We start from the raw sequence: 20,423 nt of genomic DNA, 5'->3' as shown, positions 1-20,423 counted from the left end.
TGATGCGCTGCTATGTATAGCACAAGCAATCGAATGAGCAGCTTTAAGTCCACTAAGGGTACTAACAATTACTGTGAAAAGTGAGAATTTTTTTTAAAAAATATGGAAAAAATGCAATTGTTCAAATCACCCTCCTTTTGCCCCATTAAAATAAAATAATTAAAAAAATCTAAAAGATACACAAATTGTGTATCGCTGCATTCGTAAAAGTCGAAGCTATCAAAATATAAAATGAATTAATCCGATCATTAAACGGCCTAACGAGAAAAACTCCAGAATTACGTTTTTTTGGACGCCGCAGCATTGCCATAAAATGCAATAAGAGGTGATCAAATCATCATATCTACTCCAAAATGGTATCAATAATGTCAACTCGGGGAAAAAAATGTAAGCCCTCACACAGCCCCACATCGCAAAAAAATGAAAACGCTACAGTTCTCAGAAAATGGTGACATTATTAAAAAAAAAAATTCTTACAAATTTCCGAATTTTTTTTCACAGCTTAAATAAAAAAAAAGCCTATATATGTTTGGTATATGCATAATCGTACTGAACTGGAGGATCAAATTGCCAGGTTTTACCATATAGTGAACACGGTAAATAAAAACCCAATAAAAAAATTTGGAGGAACTCCAATGCCCCTTGCAAGAGACATAGAGGCCGGAGAGCCTCCTAAAAACAATGTTCCCATTATTAGGAAGTGGGTCTCCCATAGTGATTGCCTATGCAGTGAAGCAACGGCTGCTAAAAATTTGGAGGAACTCCAATGCCCCTTGCAAGAGATACAGAGGTCAGAGAGCCTCCTTAAAACAATGTTCCCATTATTAGGAAGTGGGTCTCCCATATTGTTTGCTTATGCAGTGAATGCAAAAGCTGCCAAAAATTTGGAGGCACTCCAATGCTCCTTACAAGATACGCAGAGGAGGTGATATGGTAGATATGGTGGTGAATCATATGGTGATGGAGGATGAGGAGAAGGAGGAGGACAAGAGCAAATAGACAAAATCAGGAAGCGTATACCCATGTGTAGGTGTGAAGAGGTGCATGGAAATAGACCTACCAAAAAAAGACACTGTATTTGAGTTTATGTTACGCTGCTATCATTCGGTGGTGATTGAGAAGTCTGGCCCTTGTTCATTTTTATAAGAGTCAGCCTGTCAGCATTTTCAGTTGACAGGCGGATGCGCTTATCTGTTATAATTCCACCAGCGGCACTAAAAACCCGCTCTGATAAAACGCTAGTGGCAGGGCAGGCCAGGACCTCCAAGGCATAGAGATTTTTTCTATTTTGTGTGCTGCCTCAATTTTTTCGTGGATATTCATAGGTCTGGTAATTACCTGGGTGGCTGAGCACCTCCTGCTACAATTTTTGTGCTGCTTTTGCTTTTTGTATATCAGTATGTGTTTATACATAGACTGTTACTGTGTGAAATGAGCTACCAAAAGAGTACTAAGGAGGTGAAGCCTATGGAGGGAATACTAGTTGTTATTCTTAATGATTATCCATCTGGTAACTTATTTATTACTTTTTGTTCCTTTTTTATGCTTTAAAACACTTATATTTCTAGCTTTGAGGATGATCAGGTCTCTTGGTTTTGTCATAGAAATGAAATGAGGCCCCATTGTCTAAGTGAAATTTATCTTTAGACTAATTGCGGTTGTTTCCTTCATTACTCCAAATGTATGTTTGTCTGTATTCTGCTTTCAAATGCAATTGTACATTTTCATGGCAATTGTAAAAACATCATATACCACAAATATTATACCTGTTTTGGAGAACTAAAGTGTTCTTGTGCTATTGTAGTTGCATATATTGCCCTGTTACTTCCAGGACTAAGCTGAAGAGAAAGTGACAGGCCTGTCACCACCTGGATTCCAAGGTCTGCAATGGTCACCTTTTCATCCACTACCATCACAGTCTTCTCTGCCAGGATGGCATCAGAAAGTGGGGACAGTATCTAAAACAATAGAGGAATGTGAGCATACTATCTATAACAAGATCTGATTATGCATTACAATACATCTATAGACCAGGGGATGTTATCAATACCATGAATGGCAAGAACAACAAATAAATTAATTTTGGATAAAATCAAGCCAGACGTGTCACTCGAAGCACCAATATATGACTTGCTTACTTTGGACACATTATATGGAGACAGTAGTCACTGGAGAAGGACATCATGATCAGAAGAATAGAAGGAACAAAACAAAGAGGAAGACCAGCAACCCGATGGCTTGATACTAGCAAGATAACGGTGGAGAAGACCCTGGTGGACCTATCTAGGCTTGTACAAGATCGATCTTCCTACAGATCGTTCATCAATTAAGTTGTCACGGCTCGAGCTTGAGCTGAAGGCCTTTAAATAATGATACATAATATACCAGGGAGATTACACATTGAAACTATTTCAATACAAAATCCATTTTCAAGATTGTAACTAAAATGTAGAAGTTCTTAATCATAACATTGTAGAAAAAAAGTAAAATTCATAGACAATATTTTGACACCACATATACAGGATTTATTTTAAATAATAGTGGATAGTGAGCTATAAAACTTGGTAATTAAATGAAAGTTTTTTTTAATATTCATGTATCACCATTTCTGATACTATCAAGGAGATTGTAGGCAATGACAAATTATTGGATTACTATTTACTATTACCTGTATAGTTGTCATACCAACTTCTAGTCCCATAAGAACTTGTCCCTTGAGACTCACAACTTTGGACTCATCCATTTGGATAAATTCACTTATTAAATCAGTGATGTCCACTTGCCAGTCAGATCCTAGCATATACGTGAGTTGGCCTGGAGTTTCAGAGGACTCAGCTATGAACTGTGTAAGAACCCGTAAAATGGCATGTTGATATTGGAGAGCACAGCCCCTTCCCTTTTTGTCTTCATCATCGTCATCATCACTGTCCCTAGCTGGTCTGGAAAAGAATATAATAGTATAGCATTACTTATTAAGCAGGTAGATGAATTTGTGAAAACTTTTGATTTAATGCTTAAAGTTTTTTATTTTCAAAATGAAATTAATTAAAAGTACAAAACTGTCTATTGAGACATGTGCAAGAGCTGAATTCAATGCAAAAATAGTATGTAATGAAACAATTAGTAAAACTATGATAATGCATTGAATAGCACAAAAGCTATACAGTTAAAATCACAATAATATGTTTTTTTTAATGTTCTTCAATCTGGCCTTCAGAATTAAAGTGATTTTCCAGGTCTCAATATAAATTTAAGCTATCACTCTATGTGATTTTAAGTTGCCGAATTCTACCAAATGCTTGATGCACACTGTAAGGATTGCTGTCTATTTCCATCTTGTGATTACGTGACCACAAGTATGCAATTTGCATAGATACAGTCATGTGCACGCTAACAACTGGACGAGAAGCTAATCAGCATGTGATTGCAACTATGCAAAAACCACCCACTCGAGCTGGAAATAGAGGAGAATCCTCACAGTGCACATATTGCACACTGGTATGATTCAGCAATCACATAGAAAATCTGCAGAAAATTAAACTGAGCCTCTTTAAGTAGACTAACAAAATAACAAAAATAATATATGGCAGTACACATACTCTAAATCAGCATTAAACAATAAATAATAACATGTACATAAAGTTAGTTAAAGCTGTTTGGAAGTATCTGAGGTCTCAGTAAAGTGTTAATTTGCTAACCCTTAGGGTATGTGCCCACGATGCAGAAATGCTCAGGATTTTTTCCTGAGCGTTTCTGCATCTCTCTGGCAGGAAAAAACGCATGCGGATTGTACATGCGGTTTCCTGCCAGGGACATGCGGATGTGAAGCGTTCTTCACTTTCATTTCCGCATGCCGGTTGACAAGCGCTTCCCAAGCGATTTTAGCATCACTTGGAAAGTGCTTGTCAACTTCACACTATATAAATCCATGCAACCGGCATGGATTTATATAGTGTGTGAATGTCAAAAAATAAAAAATAAATATATACTTTACCCTCTGATGGCCCCCGGTCTCCTGCTTCGCTCGGTCCCAGCTGCCGGCAGTGAAGACTTTAGGACCTTCCGACGTCAGCGTCACGTGACCCGTCACATGACTCTGACGTCAGCGAAGGTCCTTCTTCATTCAACCGCGAAGTGCGGGGAATCAAGCAGGAGCGCTGCGCGGGCCGTCAGAAGGTGAGAATATATATATTTTTTATTTTATTCTTTTTTTTTTAATGGTACCTGGGTCTGGATGAGAGTCCTCTCATCCACACCCGGGTACCATCCGCACATTAGAACGCATGAAAAGCGCATCAACATATACAGTGATGCGGATTCCATGCGGTCTAATGCAAGTCAATGGCGGCAAAAGAGCAGCGTTTCCGCAAAATTAATTGACATGCTGCGGATTTTTGACTGCAGCGTTTATGCTGCGGAAAAATCCGCATCATGGGCACAGCACATGCGGATTTCAATTGGGGAACATTGCTGCCCTTCTACCATGCGTTTTTCATGCGTTTCCGCGGCGTTTACGCAACTGCAAAAACGCCGCGGAAACGCATGAAAAACGCATCGTGTGAACTCAGCCTTATAAACCAAAGAGTCTGCTAAAGTATACATAGGGACCTTGCAATATTAACTGATACAAAAATGAAGTTTAGGAAACAATAGACACTTTGTTCAATTCATCATAACTAAATGTTGGAAGTGATGGAAGTGGAAGGTCAGTATTAAGGACATCAAATTTTTCTAAAAAATCATAATACAAAGGTAAAATTTGCCAAAATTAAATAAATTCAAATATTTTATAATATAACACAAGACTATTATTATCCTACTGAATATAATATTCATATAAGGGCTCGTTCACAAGACCATATAACTCAGACCAGTGCTATCTGTCATTTTGACGGATACCACTCGCACCCATGTTATTCTATGGGGCTGTGCACACGCTTGACCTTTTCCTCAAACCGATTTGGCCTGAGAAAAAAAATCACAGCATGCACAATTTGCCTCCGAGTGGAGGTGGTACTCGCCCATTCATGTCTATGGGTCTGTGGAGAACAATGGACAGCACTCGGATGACAAAAAACATAAAAAAAGGTATAATACGGGACCACAACAGTATAAGGTATAATTATATATTTTATTAGTCAAATAAAATTAAAATTAAAGACCTTTTCTGTTATTCCGCACTCGGATGACATCTGAGTGCGGTCCGATTTCACAGTTTAACATACTTTCAAAAGTTGTCAGGTTCAGTTATGAAATGAGCCATCTCTTAATGATTTTGACCTCCTGAATTTAAATCTGACAATGAAAATTTTTACTTGGCTTTTGTTTTTAGGTTATGAAAGAGTTTTCCTTTTACTGTTACATATAATTAATGCAGAAAAGTTTCAGCACTTGGAATCATTATTTTTTTGCAAATATAAAGATGCTAAATATTTTGTTATGCTAATTTACTGATATTTACTTAGAGGAAATTTAGCAACAAAACAAATAACTAAAACCTGTCTAAACACTATTGCGAATAATAAAGTTACAGAAATGCACTACAAAATTTGGTCCTCATTCAGTGACAACTCTTTTTTGCTTGTCTCTTGTACTCCTGCATCGGATCATCTCTTACAATTGTCCAACAGTAATCTTCAAGCATCGATTCCATTTTCCTTGATATCTTTTCTCCATAGCCGCAATATTTTGGTGAAATCTCTCACTGTGCGTGTTTTTCATTGCTCTGTGGTTTGGTGGAAAGAAAGTCTAGATGTAAATGTAAGAAATTAATCTTTAAGGACATGTTACAGCCAAGATCCTTATATGTTTTGAGGAGATTTTCCACCAACTCTTCATAGTTATCTGCTCGAGTGTTCCAAAAATTAGCTACCACTAATGCAAATGCTACCGAAGCAGCCTTTTCTTTGCCCTGAAACAAACAGAAAACTCTTGTGCTTGAAGAAGCTTACAAATCTGAAGCCCAATAAAGACTCCTTCCTTTATCTTTGCCTCACTCAACCTTGGAAATATCAATGAGATACTTGAATGCTTTTGCATTTTTACCATTGCCTTTACAGAGTTCTTCATTAGGCCCAACTTGATATGCAATGGTGGTAATAAAATCTTAAGTGGGTCAACAAGTGCTGGATGCAGGACATTTTTACGCCCTGGCTGAAGTGAATGTCAGAGAGGCCAGTCTTTTACTGTAGTGATATTCTCTTGCACGACTATCTCACTCACACAGAAGCAGCAGTACTTTGTGTATCCACCCTGGAGACCAACTAAGATGGCAACCACATTTGAGTCACCGCAGAGGGGCTGCAAATGTGGGTCATAGTTCAGGCACCTCAACAGCTGTTTCATGTTGTCATAGGTTTCTGAGTCGGTCGACAGGGGTAGGGGTACTCGGATACCGGGATGGATGGGTTACCTCTGTGGGGATCACGGTTGGTCGGTTCCCGGTTCCGTGCCCTGGACCGTCAGTAAAGGGATGGGGGTGAGGATGATGGGAGTATTGTGTCCTGACGACTCCTGGGGGAGTAGATCCTCCTGATCTGTCCGGATTTTCTATGCTATTCCTGAATTAATAGCAATCTCGGACTCCGGTGTCCGGGTGAGCTAAAGGGATAATAGTTTTATCTCTTTTTTTCTCCTTCTAGCCTCCGTCCCTCTCTCTAGGGCGTTTCACAACACAGACCTGTTTCCTAGTTCAGGGCTTAACTGGTCCTCAGCCAACAGCTCTCTGTCTCTCCTCCTTCACCAGTCTCTAGACTAACTGCCGCTTTGCTGTCTCCCTGGAAACTGACTCCTCCCCTCAGACCTGGGGTGGAAGGTGTGTGTGCCCAAGTGTACATCTCTCCCTGCACCTATGGATCCTGTGGTAATCCCCCGCAGGGGTGCCACATTCCCCCCTAGTTAACTTCAGTCCTCCGGGACTGAAACATTTTTTTTTTAACAAAGATAACATAACATAAACATTTACATTTGTAATTTGAACAGAGTCTCAAAAATAAAATTTACAATAACCAGGGAAAATGGGAAAAATGGATAACCAGTCCATGCAATGCTAGTCGATCTGCTGCAAGCTGTTAAAGGGAAAGTGTTTTTGCCACCACCAGTCCTGTGGCTTCGGTCCATTCTTAAAAAATTTTCAAAAAGTTTCAGATGTCCAAACAGGTAAAGTCTCTTTAGGTTTAAAGATTCAAATAGACTTAATAATTCACAATACACAACAAAACATTTACTACGTGTGCCTCGGCGCAAGGATCCTAGGTACTGCAGGGGCCTCTCCCGGTCATAAGCACTGTAGGCCCTTTGGCCCTGGGGTCACCTATTGGCCAAGATTTTGCTCTCCCTAGACAGCTTCTTACGCCAACTCTACTCACCCTTTTTTTTTTACATTGTGTACCTGGTGTAACCTGTTTTGGTCTACTCATCACCCTTCTATATACTGACTTTAACTACATATTTAAATTTTTGAACCTATTTACATTTCCCTTTTGTTATGGTTTACTCCCTGTATCTGAGTGGTGGGTGTCCAAAATTAAAACGTGATGACCTCCGTAAAACTGGTATCCCACTGGTGCGTAAGCCTGGTGTGGAGCGAACACTACTTACTGACTCATGTGTTGGTCTACGTAGCACAGGTATGCCGGAGTGTCTTCCCACTCCCCTAGTGGGAATGGCAGGTACACTGATTGCAGGATTCCCTAGCTCGGCTGCAGCAGGTGGTTCTTCTGCTCTTGATCCTTCTACTGGTTGTGGGAATGTCAACATGGGAATTAAATATGCTCCTTCTATTTGAGGCCAATCTGTGGGAAACTCTCCTAAGATTGTCTTAATTGTCCTTGGCGTCTCTTCTTCTGGTATGGGACAAGGGATATATTCTTTTTATTGTAAGGGTTGAGGACACTTCTTTAAGTGGTCTCGGGACACTGTTGCTGTTGTTTTTCCGTTATCCTTGCTGATTAGACAGGTTTTCTGGTTGTCAAAATTGGATGGTAATACAGTGCATGGTTCTTTTTCCCATTGATTATCTAGCTTATGAAGTCTCTTTTTCCTTTTCAAAACCAATTCTCCGGGGGTTAACGGGATTCCTTGTGCATTTTTATTGAAATTGGTTTCTTGTCTTTCTCTGGATTTTACTAGACTTTTCTCAACACACTCCTGTATTTGCTTGTATTGTTCTGTTCTTCTAGTATCCCAATCTGCACTTGATGGGGGTCTTCCTCAGGAACTACAATGCCCATTTCAAAGTCCACTGGCAATTTTCCAGGTCTCGCTCTCATCAAGTATGCCGGGGTACAATTAGTTGAGCTTACTGGGATGTTGTTATAGATGTCAATCAGATCTGGTAATTTCTCTGGCCATCTATTTCTGTTTTCCAAGGGCAGAGTCTTCAGCAATTCTATTACCACGTGATTCATTTTTTCGCACATTCCATTAGTTTGGGGATGGAAAGGCGTGGTACGAATTTTCTTGCATCCATACAAGCTACAGAACTCTTGAAATATTTCCGCTTCAAAGGCAGGACCCTGATCTGTCAATACCTGTTTTGGATATCCATGTGGCCTGCAGAAATAAGCTTGAAAGGTTCTTGCTGCTGTCTGAGCTGTCAAGTCCTTCACAGGAGCTACCACTAGGAATCTGGAATAGTAGTCCACCATGGTAAGAGCATAAGTATAGCCTGATCTACTGGGTGTGAGTTTAACATGATCCAAGGCTACTAGTTCCAGGGGCTGTTTTTTTATGATAGGCTGGAGTGGTGCTTTCTGGTTGTTACGATCTCTTCTTCTTAATGAGCATGGGCCACAACTCTTACACCATTTTTCTATGGAAGACCTCATGCCAATCCAATAAAACCTCTCACGTAACAGTATTTCCAGTTTTCTCCATCCAAAGTGTCCTGCTCCATTATGGTATGCTTCCAATACCATTTGGACATTTCTCTTTGGAACCACAACTTGCCATACCATTTCATGTGTCCTTGGATTGATATACCGTCTGCACAATTGGTTTTTATAGATAAATAACCTGCTTCTTTCTTTCCACAGGTATTGGGCCTCTGGGGGAGCATTCTTCTCAATTTTGGAATCCGGTTGGGTTACCAGCCTCTTCACTAGGCTCACTGCCGGATCACTATCTTGGGTCTCTTTCCATCCATAATGAGGCAGCGGGTTTATTGCAACATCCTGACGGTTCTGGTAGATATGGGTTTCTGTCATTTTCCATTTTCTACTTTTATGGAAAGCTGGAAGCTCTATTTCCTCCAAGTCATCTGTTTCTTCTTCAAGCCCTTGCAAATGTACTTGAGGGTTTCTGGAGAGGGCATCAGCATTTGCATTTCCACGGCCTGTTCGGTACTTGATGGTAAAGTCGTAGTTCGATAGCCGGGCCATCCAGCGCTGCTCCAATGCACCAAGCTTTGCAGTATCTAAGTGTGTTAGCGGATTATTGTCCGTAAAGATGGTAAATTTTGAAGCTGCTAAGTAATGCTTGAACCTCTCCGTGACTGCCCAGACCAAGGCCAGGAACTCCAACTTAAAGGAACTGTAATTTTCCTGGTTCCTCTCTGTAGGTCGAAGTCTTCTACTGGCATAGGCAATTACTCTTTCCTTGCCTTCTTGTATTTGGGACAGTACTGCTCCCAGGCCTACATTACTTGCATCCGTGTAGAGGACAAATGGTAGGTTATAATCTGGGTACACCAAGATTTCCTCACCGGTCAGGGCCTGTTTCATTTGTTGGAAGGAGTCTTCTTGTTTCTTTCCCCATTCCAACGGCGGCTCTGAAGACCTTCTCTTCTTAGCTTGGCCTACCAGAAGATCTTGTAGGGGCGCTGCCATCTTCGTGTAGCCCTTAATAAATCTTCTGTAATACCCAACCAAACCTAAAAACTGACGTACCTCTCTGACGGTGGTCGGCCTCTGCCAGTTCGCCATCCGCGCTGACCACATGCCCTAGGTATTGGACTTTTGGCTTCAGCAGGTAACATTTAGATGGTTTGAGCTTCATTCCATACTTTGTTAGAGCTGTAAATACCTCTACCAGGTGTTCCAGATGTTGTTCATAGGTTTTGGAATACACGATGACGTCATCCAGGTATAAAAGTACCGTCTCAAAATTCCGGTGTCCCAGGCAGCACTCCATGAGTCTCTGAAACGTCCCCGGTGCATTGCATAACCCAAATGGCATGCTATTGAATTCACATAGGCCCATTGGTGTTGTGAATGCTGTTTTCTCCCGGTCTTCTTCTGCCAATACCCACTAGTGAGATCTAATGTGGAGAAATACTTAGCAGTCTTTAATGCAGCAAGAGACTCCTCTATCCGGGGAAACGGGTAAGCATCTTTGTGAGTGATCTTATTGACCTCCCTGTAATCCACACACATCCTCATAGTGCCATCTTTTTTTCTGACTAAGACTAAGGGGGCCGCCCAGGGAATACAGCTATCTCTTATAACCCTGGTCTCCTTCATGTCCTGCAGCATCTCTTTAGCACACTGGTAGTGGTTTGGTGGGATGGGTCTATGTCTCACTTTAATCGGGGGATGATCTCCTGTGGGTATGTGATGGCGTACCCCTTTTATCCTCCCAAAACCTAATGGATGCTTACTGAATACTTGGCTAAACTCTTGTACTACCCGGTAAACTCCTTGCTTCTGGTGGTCGGGAGTGGCATCAGTCCCTATGTGCAACTGCTGACACCACTCCTCCAGCTGTCCCTTGGGGTTGTTGTCCTCCGCCTGACTTGATGGGGGCAAGGGCTCTAATGTCTGTATGTTGCTATTACTGACAGTGTACAGCTTTGCTACAGTCGCAAACCGGGGTAGTTTCACTTCTTCCTCACCACAATTCAACACACGGATTGGTACTCTTCCCCTGTGTACATCCACCACCCCTCTAGCTGTCAGCAGTGTAGGTCTATGCTCTGAATATACCGGTTCTACAATTGCCTGGTATTCCTTTCTTCTGATACCCACAGCTGCTCGACACCATATCATCATTTCACTGTTTGGTGGTAATACAATGGGAAACGGGTCCGTTACCCGCGCACTGCCAATTTCCCCCCCAGACAGATTTACCTGTTGCTTGTGAATTAAGGCACGGATTTGTCTTTGAAGGACTCTCCTCCGCCCAATGCCAGCAGTCTCTCTAATCTGTTGGAGTAAAAACATCACTTCTTCAAGGCAGTTTTCAATCACATTAGTACCAAGCAACATGTAAGGACATTTGATATTGGGGTCATCTTCTACGACACATAACCCTTGGCCTCTCAACTCCACCCTCCCCAGCTTTATTGTCACTTCTCTAAACCCCACCTGATTCAATGGTTGACCATTAGCTGCTAAAATGACAAGACTAGAGTCTAGGGGGCTAAGATCTGCAGCAGACCAAAATTGCTTGTAAAGGATATGTTGGATGGTGGTGACTTGTGACCCAGTGTCCAATAAGGCCGATGTGGGGATTCCTTCTAGCATAATGTTGAGGTACGGGTGGCCTCCCACATACCGACTATGCCAGTCATATGGGCCCTGCCGTTTTATTCCTGGGGGTTGGCCCGCGGACCCAGGAATCTCGGGTTTAAACGACATCCTCTTGCAAAGTGGCCCAGTTTGTTGCAACGAAGGCAAACAGATTGTCCTGAAGAATTCGTGTGGTCGGTGGCTCTGCGTCGGAATGGTGCGTTGGTCCCCTGAACGGGCGACTTGTTGATCCCCTCCACGGGCGACATGGCTCTGCGTCAGAATGGTGCGTTGGTCCCCTGCACGGGTGACATGAGCTTTCTCCTCATCCACGGAACATCCTCAGGGGATTCAGCTAACTGGATTTTGCTTGGTGGTTGTGCCTCCGGTCTGGCTTGCAAGAGTTTTAACATGTAGTCCATGTTTTTGGTTAGTTGTAACACCTGATTACGTAGGTCATCAGCAGATTCGGGTGCGACAGCTTGTCCTACCTCTTCTACAGAGTTTTTAGGGGTAGGCTCTAAGTTCATGTGAGAGGTATTAACCTGCCAGGATGGGATTGCAGGTTTTGCAGGTAATGGGTCTCGTAGTACAGTTATAGCACGGTCCTTTAAGGTATTAAAATCCACATCTGGATTATCTAGGACCCACATGTGCTCCTGCTGACGGTGAAAGTCTGATCTCAACCTATTCATAAACTGTTCTGCAAGCAATTTATCTTCGTCTTGCACACTTGCTGAATCTACCTGTTTTATGGACCGGAGTGCCGCTTGTAAACGTAGGGCAAAGTCTCTGATGGTATCTTGCGGTCTCTGCTTGCATGGGTAGAATAGCATCCTTAGTTCAGACTGTGTGCGTTTTTCAAAAGCAGCTTTGAGCTTATCAAACACATTTTCTATAGAGTCTCCATCAGCATCGCTCCAAGTCTCAGCTTCTAGCTCCACTGCACCTATTTATTGTCCCTGCACAATGGAGGCTCGCTGCTTTCCTGTCATTGCACACATGTCCAGCACCGCACACAGTTTACGTTTGAAATCTGCTAAGGTACCGGGTTTACCTTCATACGTCAGTAACCATTTTGCCCCCGGTACATACGGCAAGGCAATTGGCATTATCGGGGCCATCGCTCCAGATGCTGCGGCTCCCTCACCAGCTGAGGAACCGGCTGCTGCTGCGTCTTGGGCATCCCCTCCCTCAAGGTCTCGGATATTGTTTGCTTCACTCATGACGCTGCCCCCCTAGTTAACCGTTGCCAGCCGCTACGATCAACTCCTTCAGTAACCGGCGACTCTAAAAAAAAAAAGCAAAAAAAACGGCGGGGCTATCCTCGCGCTTCATTAGCTGCGCCCCCGCGACTCTCTCCGCTCTGTGACACAGTTTAATTTCTCTATGACGTAGTAATGACAGCCCATTTTACAGTACACAAACTTCCAATAAAGTCCAATTTAAGCACACAGTACCCGGTTCTACTGGGCTTGGTATCCTGTTCGTGATGCCAAACTGAGTTGGTCGACAGGGGTAGGGGTACTCGGATACCGGGATGGATGGGTTACTTCTGTGGGGAACACGGTTGGTCGGATCCCGGTTCCGTGCCCTGGACCATCAGTAAAGGGATGGGGGTGAGGATGATGGGAGTATTGTGTCCTGACGACTCCTGTGGTAACTGGTAAAATCGGTTACCAGCGCTGTGTATGGTTGCTGAGGTGATCGGTATACGGCTTGTACGAACGCTATAGGCAGTAATGTCAAAGTAGGCACACACACACATTAAGTCTTTGTTTCAGTACCTTTCTTTTACTGATGTCCGGTAATAGGTACAGTTCAGGTGGGTAACCAGGTTTTCGGTGCAGGTAGAGATACTCACTCTGGAGATTTGTGAGGCCTCCTCTAACAATGTGTGCGTTGTTTGGGATCTGTCCTGCCTTAATCTGAATGTGCCACCTTCACTTTCTTTGGGGTCCTTCTCCACAACTGACAATGAGGACCTTTCCTTGGGGCTACCAATTCTCTTTCAGGGCCCCTGGTCCTATACTTGGTCAAGTTTGGCAACTCTTTCCCCTTCTTCTTCATGGGGAGTAGATCCTCCTGATCTGTCCGGATTTTCTATGCTAATGCTGAATTAATAGCAATCTCGGACTCCGGTGTCCGGGTGAGCTAAAGGGATAATAGTTTTATCTCTTTCTTTCCTTCTAGCCTCCGTCCCTCTCTCTAGGGCGCTTCACAACACAGACCTGTTTCCCAGTTCAGGGATTAACTTGTCCTCAGCCAACAGCTCTCTGTCTCTCCTCCTTCACCCGTCTCTAGACTAACTGCCGCTTTGCTGTCTCCCTGGAAACTGACTCCTCCCCTCAAACCTGGGGTGGAAGGTGTTGTGTGTGCCGAAGTGTACATCTCTCCCTGCACCTATGGATCCTGTGGTAATCCCCCGCAGGGGTGCCACATTTCTTTCACGTAGACTACGTAACCAACTGGAATTGAAAGTAGTGCATTGCTATTATGCAGGAAGATGGATTTTAGGCTTGTTTTGGATGAATTGATGAAGAGCTCCCATTCCTCTGGATTATGACTTATCTTCAGAGCTTCCATTAAACAGTTGACGTTTTTGCATGCCACAAGATTGCTCTCCATGAAGAGGTATAGGACAAATATCTTTATCGAGGTTGCTGAACAAAGAAATTGACCATTGCCCGCTAGGAGATTCCACTGCTGTAGCCTGGAACCTAAGAGCTCAGCCTTACTCTTGGGAAGATCCAAATCTGTTACAAGATCGTTCAGTTCACTTTGTGTTATAAAGTGTGGTTTAGTTGAAGTTGCTGACAGAGAGTCTGGGTCATAAGGGGAAGATACTTCATGACACCAAGCATCCTCTTCTTCCTCACTTGGCACAACTGAAAATGTTTCTGGTGCTTTTGGAACCGGCAGTTATTCTGTATGTGGTGCCGGGTGTATTGCAGATGGAGTTTTTGGATATTGAAAAGGCCACTTCTTCCTTAAAACTCCTTTCCTAATGAGGACACCATGCAGAAATAACAACTGGTAGTGTGATCAGTTGACTCTCTCTAGATCATTGGGACTGCAAAAGGAATAGATTGCCTCTTCCTATGCAACAACTGGGCAAGATGTGATGCACATCTATTGCACCATATGTGTGGAGTGTAACTCTTGTCCTGATCTATTCTGCAACCAAAATACAGGTTGCAGGCTTTCCTTATCATGGTAGTCAAGTTTCGCCTTTGTGACACAAAAGTGACTTCTCCACATATATAGCAAAAAACTATCCGCTTTATTAATGCAAGAACGAGGCATATCTGAAAAAAACATATATAAACATATCAATATGCTAAGAAACTAATCTTAGAAACCCTAAAACTGTACACCTTACACAGAGCATTTATAAAATTACATACTGTAATTTGCTCAACTAAGCATGGACACTCTTTTCCGATCATTTAGGAAGCGATATATACTCTGTGTATGGTGTGACAACTGGGGCAGTGGGAGGGAGAAAGAAACAACAGATAACATCCCACATTTTTTACAAAAAGTAAATACTCGAAAGAAATATCTAGAAAAGCTGAATATAAACTGTACAAACTAAATGATACGGAAAACACTGAAAAGTAAACAAGATGATAAAGAGATAAATAGAATGATATCCCTCCTCCTTATTGTATTACTGCCTGAAACATTTAATACAGTACGCACACTTTGTATAATTATACTCAAGAGAACAATGCAATAGACTCTGTGCTAATAGCTTTCAAATAATGCTCTTCAAATTTGTATACTGCATGTTTTGCTGCTTTAATCAGCATTTTTCCTCTGCTATTGTTCTTGTCTGACAGCTCTATGTAACTATTATGTAAAGTGAATGACAGGGTGGGCGCACTCGATGTTTTATGCCATGCTCTGTTTAGAAGCTTTGCTTTTGGGGAAAAAGAGAACAAATCAGGGTGTGGAGAAGTGGTAGAAATATGTTTTTTTATTGTATGAAAATGATGGCTATTTTTGCAATAATATATAAATAATTATTTTCCTAATAATATGTACTTTTTATTTTTTCTCATTGACCCGTCCATTTATGTAGATTAGACACCATGAAAATCTGAGCCTCAAAAATAAACGAACACCATATTTATGGCACTTTCTGAATCCATAACCTACAAATACAATTCCATCTGTTGGAATTTAATACTTTTATTTTATTACTGCCAGACAGATTAAAATCAGACCAGGCAAGAGGATGTTTCAAATGTATCATTATGGTGCCTGCGGTACGATAGATTTGACCCATCTTTATACACATGTTAGATACTTGTCTTCCATATGTTACCTATTGTTTGGAAACTCATAATAATTGTGGTGTAGGATAAGTACACAAGTTTTCATAGCAAACTAAGGACGAATTCTGGCAGATTTAGCTTTGTAAATCTCTCCCATAGTTCACAAACCGAAAGAGTATTTTTATGAAAACAATTCTTCTTATCAATTATTATTTAATTGCCATGTTCAACTGAGTGTGTGTGTGTGTGTATATATACATATCTACAGTAGTGTTCACAGTAATGAGTTTTAACACACCTTAAGCACAAAATCTTTTTACTAGTTTTTATTCCCATGCATTGGGAACATTTCACACTGTTTTCTAATTCAAAACATGAAGAGAATTGTATATAATTTTAACTACCTTATAGAAAATAACAAAAAATGTTTAAAAAATAGCAGTGTCTGCATTTGTCTTTACAAGCTCACAATATGTACTCTTTTTTTTGAGGATTTAGAATTCCTGTGAATCACTAATCTAATATTTAAGTGAATACCCAAAGTTTTTTAAAACTGCTTCATATCTCTGTTGCATAGGGTCAACCAACTTTTGGCACCTGTCAACTGTTATTCCAGCCCAGAATGCTTTGACTACATCCCACAATTTTTTGACATTTGTTGACTTTGCTTCAGAAATGGCATTTTTGATGTCACCCCACAAGTGTTCTATTGGATTAAGGTCCACGGATTGGACTGACCACTCTATAACCTCAATTTTGTTGGACTGGAACCAAGATTTTGCTCGTTTACTTGTGTGTTTAGGGTCGTTGTCTTGTTGAAACACCCATTTCAAGGGCATATCTGTGGCACCCCAGGGGTCTGGTTTCCACAGTAATAGCAATATTACGTCTGAGAGCAGGTGGGAGGTCTCCTGGTCAGGAATCCTAAGCATGCCACACCTCCTGCCCAGTCCTGGGAGGGGAAGAACTTCCCCTATATAAACTGGGGCTGAGGCAGGGTTAGAGAGGAGAGAAAGAGAAGAAGAGGAGTCCCAGACAGAGACACAGTCTGGTCTGGAGTGAGGCAGCTATAGGGAAAGAGAGATCAGGAGCTCTGTGGGAGCCGTGCTAAAAGAGGTCAGGGGCTGGAAGCTGTAGAGCTCGCCCTGATTGAAGAGTTCTCACCGGACCCGGAGTCCGAGGCTGTGGGGACTAATCCTTACCCAGCAGCAGAAACCGACCGGCAGGGGATTTCAGGTCCTCTGGCCAAGAAACCCGAAGGCACGGTCACACGCAAGGGACCAGCACCGCCGTCATGGAGCGGAAGCTACCAGAAGGCCCCGAGTCACCGGCCATACGGGTGAGCACCACACGGTACACTCAGGGACGTGGGCTACTTTTACCCGCCTCTAGCAAGGTAGCCAGAAGAGTACAATTAGTTGGGGAGGCCTACAACTCTGCCTGGCCAGGGGAGATCCCATCTGCTCACGGACTGACCAGGCCCCGATCGCTAGCCAGTACTCCGGGAGGGTCTACCTTTGTCATCAGTACCCTGAACTACACCGCACCGTCTCTGAGTGGTTCCTGCTACCTGCATGCTATTCTGCTACCCCCTTCAAACACGTCGGCTGCCCTGAGGCCATACCCCTCCCGTTGGGGGTTATACCATCTACGCTGCACAATCGTACCACCGGCCTCAGCGGTCTGCCCTGCAGCGGCGGCCTCATAGCCGCATTCAACGGGTGGCGTAGTCGAACACCGTACCATCTTCTGCTAAACTCTGCCACTCAGCTTGACTCCCTGGGCACGGACCGGGTCACCGCCACGAGACTACTACCCCTATCAGATCCGGCTCCGGGTAGGCTCCCGCGTGCGCAACGCTGCGCGACTCAGGCCCAGGGGTGCGTCAACTTTGGCGTAGTCGGCAGGATTCCGTGCCCGCAACCACCGGGTACTGCGTGCCTGAAAGAAGACTGTTAAACTCACCTGTAGTGAAGATTCCCGCCATCCGACGCCATCTTCTACCTTCTTCCCGCCATCCGTGGAGTTTTCCCGCCATTGGACGCCATCTTCTGCCTTCTTCCCGCCATCCGTGGAGTTTTCCCGCCGTTGGACGCCATCTTGAAGACGCCGCGCGGGAAGAAGAGGGGCGTGGACTCCGAAAGCGCGCGAGAACTGAAGCTCCGCCTCACGTCCGGACGTTGCGTAAGGTCCTGGAAGGAGCCCAGCAGACGCCGACGTCACAGGAGCGCGACGGAAGGTCCTCGACCCTGACGATCCACTGCGGAGCCGCGGCCTACGGAAGAGGATCATCGCAAGGTAGGCCACGGTCCACTAGGGGGGAGGAGGATGCCGGATACGGAGGAGAGCTTCACTGCCACCGCCACCGCCAGCGCCACCGCTGCAGCGGTCATGCCTTTCACCATGCCCTATATCCCGGGGGCAGCCTGGCTACCCCAGTACTCAGGGGAGTCACATACCCTAAATGACTTCAGAGAAAAGCTGGATAGCCTCTTCCAGGTGTACCCCCTCACAGAGGAGCAAAAAGTGAGCATCCTGGTGGCTCAATTAACAGGGGCAGCCCAAAGGGAGGTAAAGTCCTGGCCACTTGGGAGGAGGAGGACTGTCGCAGAGATACTAGCCCGGCTGAAGGACACCTTTGATACCCGTACCTCAGCCGAGATCAAGCTTAGATTCTACGGGTGCAAGCAGCAAGCACATGAGAATATAAGGGACTATGCACTAAACCTACAAGAGGCCCTGAGAGCCATTAAGCAGGCTGACCCTGACGGCGTGGGAAACGAAGACAAGTTGTTGACTGAACAATTTATAGAGGGTCTACATTGCAATGCCCACCGAACCCAGTTGCGGGCAATGGCCTTACAGGACCCTCATCTGGACTTTGCACAGTTCAAGGACAGAGCCATCCGGGTGCTCCGAGAACCGGCACCGGGTGGCGTGGTGACCCACAGGCGCCCTACTACCGCTTACCACCAGGAGGCGGCGCCCTTGTCGGCAGGGCCTGTGGGAGCTGACGCGCAGGCTTTGAACAATGACCCGGCTCCAGACCTGCACCATCAGGTCCTAGAGCTAGCTAAAAGCGTTGCTGCGCTAACCCGAACTGTGCAGTCTTTACAGGTTTCTGCTCCAGGGAAGATCCAGCTGGCATCCGGACCGGAGGACATCCCGTGGCGTCGACCAAGGAGGACCCCACCGGCCAGAGGAAGACCCAGCGACCGATACAACGAGGACGGACAACCCATCTGCCGCCGCTGCAATCAACCCGGACATATGGCAAGGTACTGTCCTTTAAACTGGCACAACCTGGGGTAGAGGGCTAACCCCCAGGAATAAGATCACCAGGCCCATCGAACTGGCGTGACAAATACGTGGGAGGACGTCCAGTCTTGCCTGTGGTACTGGATGGCATTCCTATGAGTGCCCTACTTGACACCGGGTCACAGGTCACCACCATCCCGTACTTGCTCTTCAAGCAGTACTGGAATGACTCGGATATAACCCGCTACCCTGACGACGACTTGAGTATCATTGCCAGCAATGGTCAGCCCGTGCCACTGGTCGGATTTAAAGAGATGACCATTAAAATCGGTAGAGTTGAACTGGCAGCACAGGGACTGATCATTGTAGACATTGACAAGCGCGAGAGTCACCCAAAGATAACTCTAGGAACTAATGTGATTGAAAATTGTCTTGCAGAGGTGATTTTCATTTTACAGCAGGTTGCCAAGAACGCCAGCTCCGGCCAGCAGCGAGTGCTCCAAAAAGAGATCCGGGCACTGATGCGGCGGCAACAGGTGGAACTCTCCGGTGGTGAGATAGGAAGCGTGAGAATGTGTGACCCTTTCCCTATTGCCATGCCCCCGAAAAGTGAAATGATGATTTGGTGCCGGGCAGCTATTGGTCTGAGAGGTAGAGATTACCAGGCAATGGTAGAACCAGTCTACTCAGACAGTAGGCCCACCATTTTGACGGCACGGGGGGTGGTTGATGTACGCCATGGGAGGGTGCCCGTTCGCATAATAAATATCGGGAAGAGGAAGTATACTTGCCCCGGTATGCCACACTAGCCAAATTGTATACCATCGACCAAAATTCTGTACAGTCAGTGGAACCCTTGCCTCCATCTCACCCAGAGGAAGGTAAGGGCTCTAAGAAACCAATGGATGACTGGTGTCAGCAACTACATTTGGGAACTGACTCCACTCCCTCACACCAGAAACAGGGAGTCTATCGGGTGGTTCAAGAGTACGAGAGAGTGTTTAGTAAACACCCGTTAGACTTCGGGCGAGTAAAGGGGGTAGAACACCACATCCCCACGGGAGACCATCCTCCCATAAAGGAGAGATACCGACCCGTACCCCCTGCACACTACCAACACACCAAGGGGATGCTTAGAGACATGAAGGAGGCTGGGGTAATCAGGGATAGCTGTAGCCCCTGGGCAGCTCCACTAGTCTTGGTTAAAAAGAAGGACAACACCATGAGAATGTGTGTAGATTACCGGAAAATCAACCGTATCACACACAAAGATGCGTACCCCTTACCAAGGATAGAGGAGTCTTTGGCTGCTTTAAAATCTGCTAACTTCTTCTCCACTTTGGATCTCACTAGTGGGTACTGGCAGGTTCCTGTAGCAGAGGCGGACCGGGAGAAGACCGCATTCACCACCCCGATGGGACTTAGCGAGTTTACC

At 44.4% G+C, this 20,423-nt stretch overlaps 1 protein-coding gene across 1 annotated transcript in view; it reads right to left on the bottom strand.

Moving 5' to 3' along the window:
- Positions 1–20,423, bottom strand: part of LOC141260424 (transmembrane protein 132D-like) — a 1,566,153-nt gene that overhangs the window by 12,249 nt on the left and 1,533,481 nt on the right. Inside the window, exons 7-8 of the mRNA XM_073676136.1 lie at positions 2,669–2,939; positions 1,767–1,958 (exon numbers count right to left, since the gene is read on the bottom strand). Coding sequence (XP_073532237.1) covers positions 1,767–1,958; positions 2,669–2,939 — 463 coding nt within the window. The remainder of the gene's footprint in view (positions 1–1,766; positions 1,959–2,668; positions 2,940–20,423) is intronic.

This window comes from Phyllobates terribilis, unplaced genomic scaffold, assembly GCF_046119375.1.
Source record: "Phyllobates terribilis strain yellow unplaced genomic scaffold, ASM4611937v1 Scaffold_1__5_contigs__length_1240528914, whole genome shotgun sequence".
In the NCBI taxonomy this organism is placed as follows: domain Eukaryota; kingdom Metazoa; phylum Chordata; class Amphibia; order Anura; family Dendrobatidae; genus Phyllobates; species Phyllobates terribilis.
This window is presented reverse-complemented; position numbering and strand designations above follow the sequence as displayed.